The 14924-nt window shown below is 39.7% G+C and overlaps 2 protein-coding genes across 2 annotated transcripts; both read right to left on the bottom strand.

Moving 5' to 3' along the window:
- Positions 1-399: 399 nt before the first annotated feature.
- prmt2 (protein arginine methyltransferase 2) lies at positions 400-6983 on the bottom strand. Its single transcript, XM_080903404.1, has 9 exons — positions 6732-6983; positions 6438-6635; positions 5513-5674; positions 5013-5177; positions 4692-4867; positions 2947-3076; positions 2724-2860; positions 2465-2639; positions 400-2260 (listed from the first exon to the last, which is right to left on the bottom strand). Exons 1-9 carry the CDS (start codon positions 6810-6812, stop codon positions 2228-2230), a joined length of 1257 nt encoding a protein of 418 aa, XP_080759530.1. The 5' UTR covers positions 6813-6983; the 3' UTR covers positions 400-2227.
- Positions 6984-7803: 820 nt separating this feature from the next.
- Positions 7804-14080, bottom strand: ercc1 (excision repair cross-complementation group 1). Its single transcript, XM_080903405.1, has 9 exons — positions 13888-14080; positions 13212-13625; positions 12449-12552; positions 12091-12190; positions 9182-9258; positions 8926-9025; positions 8644-8715; positions 8354-8422; positions 7804-8265 (listed from the first exon to the last, which is right to left on the bottom strand). Exons 1-9 carry the CDS (start codon positions 13945-13947, stop codon positions 8203-8205), a joined length of 1059 nt encoding a protein of 352 aa, XP_080759531.1. The 5' UTR covers positions 13948-14080; the 3' UTR covers positions 7804-8202.
- Positions 14081-14924: the final 844 nt, after the last annotated feature.

Here is a 14924-nt window from a genome sequence, read left to right as displayed (position 1 = left end):
AGGATGAGAACGGTATGTGAAATTGTTGTTTGTGTGCTGCTTGCGTCCTCAAATATCTTCCGCATTGTTTAAAACCAACCACGGCCTACAATAGTTGGTAGGCTGCTAAGTAAGCTAGTGCACATACTTGTTATATTCGCACAGGTCTTGTTGTCGCCTATTTGGCCGACAAGGAGCGCTAATGCGATCATAACCTATACAACATGCCCAAAAACCGATGAAGGATATCCGGCTTATATTTCACCTGAAACAGCGATAAAACTGTTTGGTCAGTAAGCAGGGGGGGCATCGATTAAACAGTGCGTTTCCCCCACAAAAAATAACAATAATTATGTCATGTTTGTCTCTCAGATGCTCCCATCATCTGTAGGACCGTGAAAACCCCTCCCCTGCTGCTGTGGGCGTAGATGGCACCATGCTGGATAACACCGGTGATCAAGTGGAGCAGCAGTCTGGGCGCTGCTCAGACTGTGGGTGCAGTTTTAATCTTTCACATCCTGACTCTGAGCCTGATTCCGATGACACTCCAGCCGATCCTAAACAGCAGAATAAAACAGACAGTTCTTCCAAATGCCCATCCTGCCAGGCAGGCAGCAGCCCCCAGAATGGACGCCGGCCACACCGGCGCATCCGCCTGGACCCTCACAGCTGCAGCCTGTGCTCCAAAACCTTCATCTCTTCCGCTCACCTGACCCTTCACCTTGCTTCTCACAATAAGGAAAGGAAGTTCAAATGTAACACCTGTGGCAAGTTCTTCCATCAGTCCTCCCACCTAATGGCACACAAGATAATCCACAGCGGAGACAGGCCGTTTAAATGCCCAGATTGTGGTAAGACCTTTGGGCGCGCTTCACACCTGAAGACCCACCGTCGACTCCACACAGGCGAAAAACCTTTTAAATGCACTTACTGTGACAAGTCCTTCACCCAGAAGGCTGGGCTACTGGCACACGTTCGTCTGCACACCGGGGAGAGACCATACAAGTGCGAGCAGTGTGGCGAGGGCTTTCGCTCTTTGTCACTGCTGCTCTCTCACAAGGCTCAAGAGGCTTCCGGACAGGCCAAGTCACTGTCGCCACCACCGCTCAGCCAGCCTCAGAAAACACAAACCAACGGCGAAGATCTGAAATGCGGTGTCTGCTGTCGCACTTTTGTCAGGTCATCTTATATCAGGCTGCACATTCGCCTCAACAAAGGACAGAGACCTTATCACTGCAAAGTGTGCAACAAGACTTTTGTCAAACTGGAAACATTTGTGAACCACTGTGACAAACACCTGAGACAGAAAAAGGATAAAAATAAGGGGGTGGAAGACAAAGTCGTCAAACCTCCCCTGTTTGTTCCGCTCTCCAGGCCTTCTTCTCCTGAGTCCTTACCTGCTCAGCAGCTATCCCAGGAGGTCAACACACGCTCCAGAGCAAAAGCAAAGATTAAAACAGAGCCATAGCCAGAAGGAGAGCGTCAGCTGAGACAGAGATGGTGGCAGTAGTATAATGTTGGTGTTTTAAAAGGTTAAATGTTTACAGATGATGGTAAGAAAGGGACAAACACCAGATTGGTAGTTGAAACAGTTCCAATTTTTATTTAATTTATATCAATGTGAGTTCACTAATTGTTATTTTAAGATGGTGATTTCCATTGTGAGCAGTTATCTTTAAGCACTATAATATTTTTATTGAGGTATCTTTTAGGCTAATGTTTGTAACATTTCAGAGGCGTACATTGTTCTGATCTTACAATGTTAAAATGAAAAAAAAGGTCATATCTTAAACCATTGTAATTTATGGTTTTCATTAATCTGTTCTTCTAAATGCATAAAAGCCTAGTGGCATGTATGTACAAACAATAAAAAATGTAAGTTAAATGCTTATTGTAAAACAATATGCCATTTGATGAAAAGTAACCTAGTGTGACTCAACTTTGTCTTTTTTTTGCACCTCAGTAAACAAAAAAAACAACAACTGATGTTCCAGCTGTGCGACACAGTGCTGCTTTATGTAAAGTACTTTTGCCCTTCAATAAAAATGAGCAGTAAACGTGCTCTTAGGGTGGTGTGATTGCAGCAATCGGGCTCATCACTATGATAGCAGGAATTCCTCTGGCACATTCATTGCAACATGTGAGCAACACACCAGTCCGCTTCAGCAGCAGTCTCACAGCCGAACAGTTTAATTTTATTAGACTGTTTTTCTATTTTAGATCTTCACCGGTGATGAGCGAATATGTGTCACCTCCACATGGGGAAACTCTTTGTTCCAGCCTAAGGACAGAGGGGAGGGGGAAACAGCAAGTGAACAACTTTATGGGCAGGGTTAAGTTAGGAGGTTGTGCAACAACAATGCAAAAGACAAACAAAAGACCCTTCCAAAGAACACTCATATAAAAAGTAATAAAGAAACCTTCCAATTCCTTATAATCAATACATATCTCAGATAAAGTGCATATAGTAAATGAAGATGTTTGCCTGGGAGTTGTCTGGATTGTCTGTGCTCCCTTTAATGGTCCAGTGCAGGGTAACGGTCATGTGGCGCCTCCAGACAGGATTTCTCTGGAGGACAATGGTTCCACTGATCGAGTCTCCTGCGCATACACTTACTGGCCTGTCTAGCATGAACAATGTCTGCTTCCAGTGTGTTGGCCTGTAGGGAAAAGGGACTAGTTAGTATAAAATCATATTTAACTAATTATGCATCAGATTGTTTTTGTGCTTTTCATGTTTTCACCCAGAGTTGGGGCCGGTGTTTAGCTCCACAGTTGCGCCTCCTGCCTCCAGGCTCTCGAAGCAAACAGTGAACCAGGCGGTGAATCCATGGAAAACTCCAGACTTCTCCACACAAAAATGAAACTGACCCTTCATTTCCTGAGAAACGAAACAGTCAAGCATTAGTAATAAAATCCAAGTTGGCTCATTTATAACTTTCCCATAAAAAATAAATAAAAAATGACCTCGAGATCTCCCACTTGTAAAGTGTACATGTCGAGGGAGATGACATCACAAGGAGCAGCGAGGCAGTCACATGGTTCAATGATGTGGCTGAACTTGGGCTTGGTGAAGAACTCCTGCTGTGCCAAAGGCCTCCAGAAACAAAAGTATTTAGCACAAGGGTAAAATGAATTATCAGTGTACTCGTAAATTATTCTAACCTTATATATTTCTAGCCAATATGTGATGAACTCTGATATATAAAAATGTTAAATGCAGGAGCATCTTAACCTCCAAGTGCATTGTATTTAGTCAGCTAAACAAAATATTATTGTAAATACTGATGAACAAAAAACAAGTCCCCAGATGAAAAAGTTTCACGTTAGATTTCAATTGCAACATTAAAGATAAGTCAGTTATCCCTATTTCTGTATTGTAAAGCGCTATATAAGTAAACCTTATTTACTTGTTACAGAAATTTGTGGTAAAAAACCTGGCTATGTTACATTGTAATTGTAATTTACATACATAAAACTGATGATGCCAAATTTTGTGTTATTATTTCAAAATTACAACTTACAAGATAATAACCTGAAAATCTGACATATCACTTTTCAGTAATGGACACAAGCTTTCATAGTTTGGTCCTAATACTGCCAGGTTTTTTTATTTTACACTAGTGGAAATGTAGTAATGGGAACACACATTAAAAGAGTGATCACTTACATTTTGGGGCTATTTATCACCAACCTATCAATATTCAATCAATAAAAGTAATTTCACTTTGTACTGGTGACAAACTACAGCAATTCCTACGTTTAATTGATCGGGCAGCGGGACAGAACAAGAGCTGAAACTGACTCTTCATTTCCTGAGAAGTTTAAAGTTCTAGAGCTCTAACGTGCTGCTGACATGGTAGAAACAGCAACACAGACAGCTCACTGAGCAGTAATACAGAAATATATTTATTGTACTGCTCTGTGTGCTTGTGATGATCAAATCACCAGAGTAGAGTTTTTGAAGAAATAATCTCATATTATTTGCAGCTCCAGTGCTGCATTTTGCTCTCATCGTTTTATAATCTTTACATATTGAGGTTAGATGCTCTTATATTGTTGATATTGTCCCTGATTGCACCATGCTGTCCACAGCTGATTTTGTGTGGAAAAAGAATGATGTGTAAAAGACTTTTTGTGTGAACGTGCACAGAGCCTGAAGCAGAAAGACTGGCTGTTGATAGCACAGCATAATGAAGCCTCTTATCTCAGACTGGGGTTTTAGTTTCTATCAAGCCAGCTAAATCAAGAAAGCCTGGATGTGTTGAACTTGCTTTGCAATATAAGTGTTTAAGGCAACGCATGAACTGGCACAAGGCTGTCTCTCAGATATGAATCAGAGAGGATGATTCATTCAAAGCTGGCCATCTAGCGGTAGAACAGATTTTGACACAAGCACATAAAGTAAGAAATCAGCCATTACTGGACTTAATAAATAAAACAAACAAACAAACAAACAAACAAACAAACAAACAGACAGACAGACAGACAGACAGACAGACAGACAGACAGACAGACAGACAGACAGACAGACAGACAGACAGACAGACAGACAGACAGACAGACAGACAGACAGACAGATAGATAGATAGATAGATAGATAGATAGATAGATAGATAGATAGATAGATAGATACACATACACATACACATACACATATCTGTAAGTGACAGGACATTCCTCACTGTCAACTGTGAACTAATGGCTCTTACTGAAGAGGAGTGAAGTCGAGGCCATATGGCCGCTCCCAGAAGGCCATTTTCTCGGCATAATAGCTGTCGGCCTGACATGGCACAAAGGTGAGGGCCGCAGAGGAGGGCCATATCGTGCCACCATCTCTAAGCCAGCGGTCCCTGGCCAGCAGAACTGACTCCACCATGAACTCAAACTAGAGCATGGGGAAAAGGCAAAACAAACAACAATGAAAGAAGCAATGTGGTATAGTAAAACCTGAACATGGGTAAGAGCAGAAAAGGATGTCCCACAACAATGTATTTTTTTTAAAGTAGCAGGACAGGAAGTGTTATAATTACCAGAAGGCAGTTACCCATCCACTCAGAAACCAGGACGTCCACCTGTTCAGGCAGCTCGATCTCCTCAGCCCGCCCCTGAAGCACCGTGACCACCTCATCATAGCCGTTCTGCTTCACCAGCTGCCTGGTGTACTCTGCCATTGAACTCGCCTCCACAGCATACACCTACAACACCACAGATAATCTCCTTCCGTGCACTCTATACATCATGCTGTTTCCTCAATGCAGCAACACTCTTTGTCCAGCAGATGGAAGTAGAAGTACACCAATGTTCAATACCTAACTGGTGATTTTGCTCCTCTAAGTAACCACATTTATGTGAAAGATTTTACTTTTGGACCCTTAGATTCTAATTCGTTTTTGTTATTTGGCAGGAAACTTAAACTTAACTCACAATATATGCAGATTTTTCCTCATTATTTAAAAATGAATGCAATCTCATTTCATTTCAATCTGATTTCATTTCTCCTTATAACACAAAATCCAAGATTCAACATTACCATTGAGGGGCGTGCCAACTGAGCGCAGAACAGACTGATGATGCCAGTCCCACAGCCGAGGTCCATTACCCTCTTGCTGCTGAGAGAAGCACTGTTGCTGAGAATAACCTGCCGGTATGCCTCAGTGCGGCTCTTGTCTGACAGCATCTCCAGGTGAAGCCTCTGTGTCGTGAAACATGACTAAATGAAACACAGTGCCTAAAAAAATGTATGTACAGCAAACTGACAGGTAGCCACTGGCAGTTTATTTAATGCTCAAAAGTTAGACATTTTTTTAACTATAATAAAATACTGATCAAAGCAGTGATCAGTCACATAACTGTGCCCCTGTTAAACCTAACTCTTTATAATGAAAAGTGGCTTCATAAAATAAAACGTTAATTTCTAAATGGCAATATGAAATAAAATCAGACATATAAAATTTGCTTGAATTAAACAAGAGTTTTTGATAATTAATCGACTGATAAATAAACGACTCCAAATGGGATCCAAATAAATTCCCAAAACACAGCAGGGTCTAGTTACATGCTTTCCCCCCCTTGTTTATCAGGGGTAATGCATTCAAGAAAAGGCTTACATGTGTATATTTGGAAATCAGGGTCTAAAAGCAATCTTTTATCTATTCTGAGCATGGTTTCCCAGCATCTCAAGAGTAAATATATCACTGGAAACTCTGAATCATGCACCACTGAGGACCATCATCTTAAACCAGCACAGCTACATTGCAGGGTAGTGTCGACAAAAGACGATGCTTACTTAAAGTCTTAGTCGTTGCATGCTATAGTTACAATGTAAGACGCATGGCTGCTTAACGCGCTGGGAAACAGTTTATACTCGCATATTATGATCAAATCATCATTATCTTCAAGTTCATGATAATAATCTGGACATATGCAAAGCAATACACTTCTTTAAAATGTCCAACCAGCGTTCCATAATTGCCAAAGTATTCTTCATCTTGCCACGGGTCTTCTATTGAGGGGTCCTCCTCCTCCTCCCCTGCAGCATCCTGGCTCATGTAGCTGGCAGGGACATAACCTATGACCCCCTGCAGCTCTGCCCACCACCACTCTGAGGAGGGCTTCGCGTGCACGAGCAATCTGTCCCCTCTGCTGAAACTAAGCTGTGAGACCAAAAAAAAAAAGTCACACGGTTATTGCTGATACCCCCACCTCCCATTTTAAGGCTAGGATCTCGGAGGTCTGCGGGTCTCTCTGACCTGATCGGTGCTACTTCCAGTGAAATCTGACCGGGCAACGTACTCCTCACAGGACGCCTCATCCTCATCCTCCGTCTGCATATTTGCTTTTGACACTTTCGCTGGTTGTTTTTCTCTAACAAACAAGCCAAACCATTTCACGTGCAGAGCAACTAAAAAAAACTACAAAAAAACCCCCACTGTGTGTTTAGAGTGAATCGAGCGGCGAAACTCCTACTTTCAGCTACAGCGCGCACTGCAAACACTTCCTGTTTCGACGTAAGGTTGCGTTATCAAGCCTTCACGTGCTGTCGGAAGTTTCGAAACTGTAAGTTCATCTCAAACGAAATAACACGACATTTAACCCTGCATTTACTGCATTGTGCACCAAATATTATTAAGCTTCATTATGAGATACGTTGGTCTTCATATTCGGTTTGTTTCACAGTTGCATTTTCGTCCTTCTTCTGGTGTCATATTCACTTCTATTTCCAAATGGCCTCTATGTTAATATTACGTTAAGTAACTGACCGACTTGAAGCTTGTGTAAAGCGACCCTTCACTGAAAGTTTCCTGAAAGACCAAAGAACAGAATTTCACAATTTCCTGGACAAAATGTTTGACTTAAAAGAAAATGACTTGAGGGTATGAAAAATTTATTTTTGATCTGCACGCTTTTCCCGTTGCCTCAAATTTAAACATTAGGTTCTTGATTAAAAATAACCCTGGACCATTCATGCAAATACATTAAAAAATTTTTTTGCAAGAAGATAAAACAGATTTAATATACTGCTGGACATCTCAAAGAATTTTAGATATCCTTCCATCCACTTTCTCAAAAACTTAGATCATAAAAGCTATAAAAAGGAAAGCATCCCGGACAAGTCGCCAGTTTATCCATACCTCTATATCAGACTTTAAATTTTTTTTGCCTTATTTATTCCTTTTTTGAATGAGTTTTTTTTAAAGCACTAGTTTTTTTCTAGTGCACTTTCTGCAGAGATTCAAGCAAAATCATTGTTGTCTTGTGTGTCTGCAATGAAATATTAAGATATATTATACAGTTAAAAATAAAATAATGTAAAAACCAAAATATAACAAAAATATTTATTAACAAATTATACAAATTAATAACACACGCACACACACAGAAAAAAAAATACATAAGTTTGAAGCTCAAACAGTTCACAACTTAAATTCCTAAAACACATCCACTGATTCCAGCGAGGAAGAAGGTACATTTTAAACATGGGCCACTTCAAACTAACCAGTTCATGTCAAGAATCCACAAAAGAAAAGCCATGGCATGAAGTTTGAGGTCTAGTTGAGTTTGTATGGGATAAACATGTTTCTCCCTTAACTCTGTAAATCGATAGACTTTGTAGTATTCAGTCCTCCTGAGTGTTTTAGTTTGATGTTCAACATGATGATCAAACATGTAGAACTGTTTTCAGAAGCATATCACATTCTTGGTAAAAAAAAAACAAAAGTCTCAGCTGTCTTTTGTCTTTGCCTTGAGAAAGGGCTTATGGAGGACGTCAAAGAGTCGTCTTGCCTGTAAACACAAAATGTCAACGTGTTAAGTCATCAAACACTTCATCTACGCCGTGTATATTTATACTCAGCACATGTGTTTTCCTCACTTTTTGTGGTCCAAGTCCTGGGCAGACAACCAAATCTTCCTTAGAGGCACTGACGATTCCTTCTACAGACTGAAGAATACATCATGTCTGTTTATTGATTGGATCATATCCACTGACAACATGACTGAACTACAATTACACACTCGCAGTTGTTCATGAACCAATCAAGTTGCACATCTCCCTTTAGGCTTTGCAGACTCTTGTGGTATATATAGTGAGTCTTTAAAGAAATTTAATAAACATGATCAATTAATACTTGAAGTGAAAATTGTGAAAAATGAGGCACTCACAGAGAACGCAGACAGCAAAGTAATGGCATCAGTTTTGTTGATAGACTTCACAGTTGTCAGGCAATCTGTAACCTTGAAGTAAGCAGAGATCCAATCAGCATTTTCAGTATTCATGGTCTTAAAGCTACTGCAACATTTTGGCAAATACTGTACATTCCCATGTTATCATATCTTCCATGACATTTCTATAACATCTATTTCTTTTATTAAATGGGCACAAGTAGGCGAAAAGACAAAAAAAGCACCAAGAGCTCACATAGAAAACAGTGACTCTACACACACCTTTGACAGGTAGTCTTTTTCGACTTGCTCCTTCAGCATGTCAGCTGGCTTCTTTTCATACGACTTATACGTTTCCAGGTAGCGACCTGCCTCTTCTGGACTGGCAGTTCAAAATGAAAACGACAGAAAACAACAAAACACATTTAAAAAGACAAGAAGTGTTTGACTTTGTCTTTGAACTATAGTTTTTAGATGTTGGAGCCAGAATCACACTGATTATTTATTTTATATATGTGTCTTGTAGCAAGCTGCTTACCTCCAAGCCAAGATGAGAGTGCAGTCAGCCATGATGCACATGCGAGCCAGCTCTTTTAACGCATGATGAGGATCTTTCTGTAGTTGAACAGATGTTAGGGTTAAAACAAAATACAACAACAATTCATTCTTAAAGACTTCATGAAGTCACATTATTCCTTTAGATTTGCTACAAATTGAGATGTTGTAACATTTTTTCATTTTGACCCAAATCTGAGTCTTCTTACACAGTATCTATTATTTGGCAGCTCTGAGATCTTTATTTTCCTACGCACAGTGCCAAAAATAGTCTCCAGCTGCACCTCTTCACACTTCATTTACACCACTGTTAGCGAAACTAATTCAGCTGAGGCAAGATATACTTCACAAATGAGTAGATCTGCATTGATCACTTACATTAAGCTGCTAAAGGAGAGCTGTAATGTCCTGAAAAGATTGTTGTCTTGTTAATATATAAAACTTTTGGATGTTTACATTTTTGTCAGCAATTCATAAGGCCAGCTGACGTTACCAACCTGACAGCTGTTATCGTTAGATAATCCACAGTTTCATAGAGGTAATTTGTTTCCCCGTTTCTGTTGTTCACTTGCTTAAAAGCCTCAAATTTTGTTTCTAGTATTACCCAGATGTCCCAAAGCGGCCCTGGAGACACGAACACTTGCAGAACTATCACAAATTTACTTTTGAGTTCTGTGGCAGATGTTTACACAGTATTTAACAAAGGTGAGTATAATCCTTTGAAACAGTGTTTAAATGATAAATGATGTAAATTATATCACCTTATGGCACTTGCATTCTCCTGAGCTGACATTTAGAGTAGTGATTCTTATGAAAAGTAACACTCTTTGCTGGACTTTCTCAATTTTGGACCTGTGGGTTTTGTCTGATCTGTATGTCTGCCTCATGGTTCCACATAGAAAAGAACTGTCAGAGGAACTGAATAATCTCAACACGAAGCTCCACAAAGATGGAAAAAACATAAAGAAAGATTGATTTCCACCTAAAAATCAGTGGAAGCACAGCTGCTGCAGCAGTAATCAGGAGGTACAAAATGAGCCATATTGCCACTCATCAGAGCTGCAGTGGCTGTCCTCCTAAAATGATGCCACCAACAGTGCACTGCTTGCACAATCCAGCTCTGAGAAACAGTTGGGTAAGTGCTTAAGACTTGGCACAGGGGTTATAAATGGAAATCAGAGTTTTTGTGACAGCTGTGAAGGACAATGCATAACATTAAGCTCAGTGGATGGCGTCCAAGTAAAAGAACTTGCTTGTTCTTCAGTACAAAACTGTAATATTAAACTTAGAGGAGAAAAAAAGGACATGGAAAAAAAAAACCCAAAACAAACCGATGAATATTGGGAGCACGTTCTTTGGGCAGTTGAGAACAATATAAATATGTTCAGTTCAAATGGGATCAAACATGTTTGATGAGGTGTGGATACATTGGTGCAAAAGGTGCTGGGGAGATGACCTTTATAGTTTGCACTATGAATGTACCAAAATACTGTCTGACACCATGACTCCTAATCTCCAGAAGCCGGCAGAAGAGGGATATTCCAGCATAATAATGATCCAAGGCACACTGCCCACATCACAATAGAGTTTCAAAAGTAGAGGGAAAAAACACTATGACCTTCCCTTTTCAGGTCAGACCAAGTATGCTGCCTGACTTGAATCCAACTGAACCAGTTTAAAGAGAAAGGATAGAGCAATACAAACCATCCACCTAATAAGAAAAAGAAAAAGTATACTCCATGAGGAGGAGGACTGAGTCTGTCGTGAAAAATAAAGATGGACACAAAGTATTAAAGTATAAAAAGATCTAAAATGCAGTAGCTGCACTGATTCTGCTTTTATTATAGTCGATCTAAACAGGATCTAAAATGAGTTACTTTAAGAGCAAATTCTGTTCAGCATAGATGTAATCCAGTTACAAGAAAACGACACAATTTTAAAACCAAGTGGTACTGCACAGGTGTGTACCCACGTCTGCTGTCTGTGTGCAAATCTTCTGAATGTAATACCACACAGCTGTGCAAAATGCAGTCATTATATTTCACAGATGTGTAGTGCACAACAAAAGAAAATGAAGCATGAGCGCAAATTAATTTGCATCACCACTGTTTTGATCCTGTCACAAGACGGCTTCTAGTTGCTTGGAGGAAGTGTAAAAGATTTAGATGAAAACAAAGAGAATAAGAAGATGGTATCAGTCTTGAAATCCTGTAGCAGGAAACTTTGTACAGCCTCCTCCTTTCCTGATATGTACAAACTGAAGCTATTCAGATATAGATTTCACAAGAGTAATGTTCAACAGCTTCTGAGGTACTGAATGATTAAAAAAGATGCAGGAGCTGCATTTGAAATAGAAAAAAAGTGCCTTAATGCATTATTTATGTGACTACAGTTTCAAATCACTTTGACGCATTTCTCACATCAGGAACACCATTCTCACCGCTCTTCTCAAATTAATAACACGCTTCCCCACCAACCTTAGCATTTCCCATTGCGTCTGTACAAACTGCTGTTGTTTCTGCACATACACTCCTTTACATTCCTTTTTAAGAATCTGAACACTTAACATTAGGCTCATGTTTTTGCAGTCAGTAAGGTTTTGATAAAAGTAGAACAATAAACACATTAAGACAATTGAGAAAAAACTCTAAACTGGACTGTATATTATAAGCATGTGCTATTTTTACTTTATCAGAGGAAATGACACCTTAGAATAGCTGCTGCAGCCATTCAAAGATCTTAATTTGATTAGATTTGACAATGACTGACACAGAGCATCCCCTAATGGTTTGATAAATAGTAATAATCTCCAAGTTACCACAAAGAAGTCAGGCCACTGAATGTTGAGAATACTTTAAATAATCAGTAATGCTAAAGAGCATCTTTACTTACCACGTCTACTTGAACCAGTAGCACTCGTAGTGTGAATGTGTGTCCAAGCTGTTTCAGACGGTCATGGATATAGTTTGGGTTGAGATTGTGATACCTCAGACTTTATGTCGAGTCAAAAAACAAACAAACAGAAAGAACATAAACCAACATCAAAGCAAAGCAAAATACACAATAGAAATAAAGCAAAGGAAAAAAGCATATTTTTTCAACAAATATAAGCATAGAAACCTTTTTTTTTTATAACAACATGATATTACAGTAACAGAAAAAAGTAAAACAAAAATGTTCCAGTGTGTGTGCAGTGACAACAACTTTTTCTTGCTCACATAAACAGAGTTTGTGAAGCACAAAAACCCACCTGAGGAAGAGAGCACAGGTTGTCTGTCCCAAGACATAATCTGGCACAACATCTCCAAACTCCCATGGGACACTCCTAACAAACTTCAGAATGGGGTTTCCTCTCTGTAGTGTTAGAAATAAGTTTTGGGGTTTTTGGGTGTCTTTTCAACATCGACTGCAATATATGCTCATAATAGAGTTGACACACTCCTCATTAAAAGCATTAACCCCATGTTGTAAAGGATGAACTAAGAGAGATAGAAAGAGTTGGGTGTAGAAGGTAAATTGCTACACACTTACAGAACACAGTATCAGACAAGAAAGGTTACTTGACCTTGAGTGTATAATAACAGGGTGCTATAGCCAACAAGAAATAGAGACTTCATTGTGTCAATTAAAGCTGACTTCAACATGAAAATAAAACATCGCTGGTAACAACTGTAAGGTAGGGAGCGGTTTTCTCACAAGATCCCTGACTAGAGGTTAATGACCGTTGCCATGCGGAAGAACCCTGAGGAGAACAAATCAGGGGGCGACAAGTCTAAACCATCGCATCTTCCCATCAACAGCCAATCACAATTATTTCCTGTTTTCATGTGTCTAATATATACTTTGAATTATGAATTGTACTTCACTTCTCCGTGTGCAGACTGCTTGACACTGAGGAGTCCACAGCTGTGCAAGCCAAAATCTGGGACACTAATAGGAATGCATGAAAGGACGCTACGGTTTTCTGTAAACCATGACCTGTTGGATCAAAGCTATATAGTTTTAATACATACCTGTCGAGGACTGACAATAATGGTGCTCCCAGATCCCACTGGTTTAGGACCGGAGCTGATGCCCGGTTCTGACCTTTGGCCGCTTCCCTCTATTTGACCCGTTGTAGCCTCTTGTGCCTCTTCACTCAGTTTGACATGGGGCCCTTTAGCCAAGTCCTGCACTGTTTTACATTTTTCTGTGCTGGAGGACACTGTAGATGGTTCACTTTGCCTCACACAGGTAACTTCAGCATTATCGCTCCTGGGCAACTTGGAGGCAGCATCTCTACGTGAAGCAGCAGCCGCATTGCTTTTACTCTGGACGATGTATTCTGCGTAGGAGACCGGCTGGGTCACTGACTGAGCAGGCTTTGTGGTAGCTGAAGCTGAAGTGCTTTGTCCAACTTTGGAAGCGAGTTGAAACTGTGGCTTTGGCTGAAACGCAATCACAATGATCAATCAACAATCACAATCAACTCTCTGAGAACCGATAATTTAACTATGAATTAAATCATATCAAACCACCATTCACGAGTCTGGAAATCCACCTGACGAAAACCCTTTATAGATACGTTTTTATAGCTCATTTTTAAACGAATCTTACGTTAAAAATTTAAATTGTATGCTTGAAGACTCGTTTGCTAGCAAGCCTGCTACGTAACCGTGAACTTATTTTTTTTTTTAGCAAAATACAGACCGGTGTTCTTTCTTTAGTGAAAGCAGAATCGTCCAGGTTGATGTTAAATCTCTTCTTCATGTCTGTTGACAGCTGGAGAATTCTCAAGTAAAAACATTAAGTTGAACTTGCAAGAACTCGCTTTCTGACACACAATGCAAGGTTGCAACGGCACTTCCGGGCCAATCCTTTCAGAATAAAAGCACAAACACACAGCCTTTTCAGTTCCTTCTGTCACAGGATAAAAACAAGCGTTATTACGCGATAATTATGCACTAAACTAGACTGTTGGCATGACATGCAAGTAAGTTAAAACAACTTTATCAACACGACCTTAATTTGTCTTGATGTTTCCGAATAATTAGTCCACGTTCACACAGACCCGCAACTGATTTGAAGGTTTTTTAACATTCATTTTAAGGACATTTTTAATGCGTGTCATTCCTCATTAGTGGGATTAGGTGTCCCACTTTAGCATTCGTTCCTCATGTCAAAGCATTGCCCCTAATTCTGTTTGGCTCTGATTTTCAAAGTGAATACATGTCTCAAAGAAACGTGTCTGTGATAAACCACCTATGCATCCCTGTTGAAATCCAAAGGCGATTCAAAGAGAGAACGGTGGCTTAAATATATGTTTTAACTGTTTTTTACCCCTAAATTGAATGGATACAAGAGTCTATGAAGACTATTTATTAAAAATCTTAAAAATAAATCTAGCTTTCTATTCATACCAAATTCTGGAAAAATTATGAAAAACACTTCAGGCCGAAAATATTTCTAAACAAATATCAGCAGAAGTGCATCAAAACCAAAATCCAAGTTTGTTGAGTAAATAGCGTTCAAGAGAGTAGCTTAAACTACATGCCTAAACTATGTGTGCAGTGGACTAAATTTCCACACCACCACTTATGTACACGATATGGCTATATAGGGTTTTTTGCATTGCAAGCTAAAGTAATTAATAAATAGGAAAACACCGAGATATAAACATGTCAAGTTTTAATGCATTTGGCTGCGCTTGGAGTTGCCTAGGAGACAGTGACGCCGCCATTCAAACC

The sequence above is a fragment of the Rhamphochromis sp. 'chilingali' genome (genome assembly GCF_963969265.1).
Source record: "Rhamphochromis sp. 'chilingali' genome assembly, chromosome: 14".
Classification (NCBI taxonomy): Eukaryota; Metazoa; Chordata; class Actinopteri; order Cichliformes; family Cichlidae; genus Rhamphochromis; species Rhamphochromis sp. 'chilingali'.
Note: the sequence above shows the minus strand (reverse complement) of the source record. Positions and strands in the feature narration are given on the sequence as shown.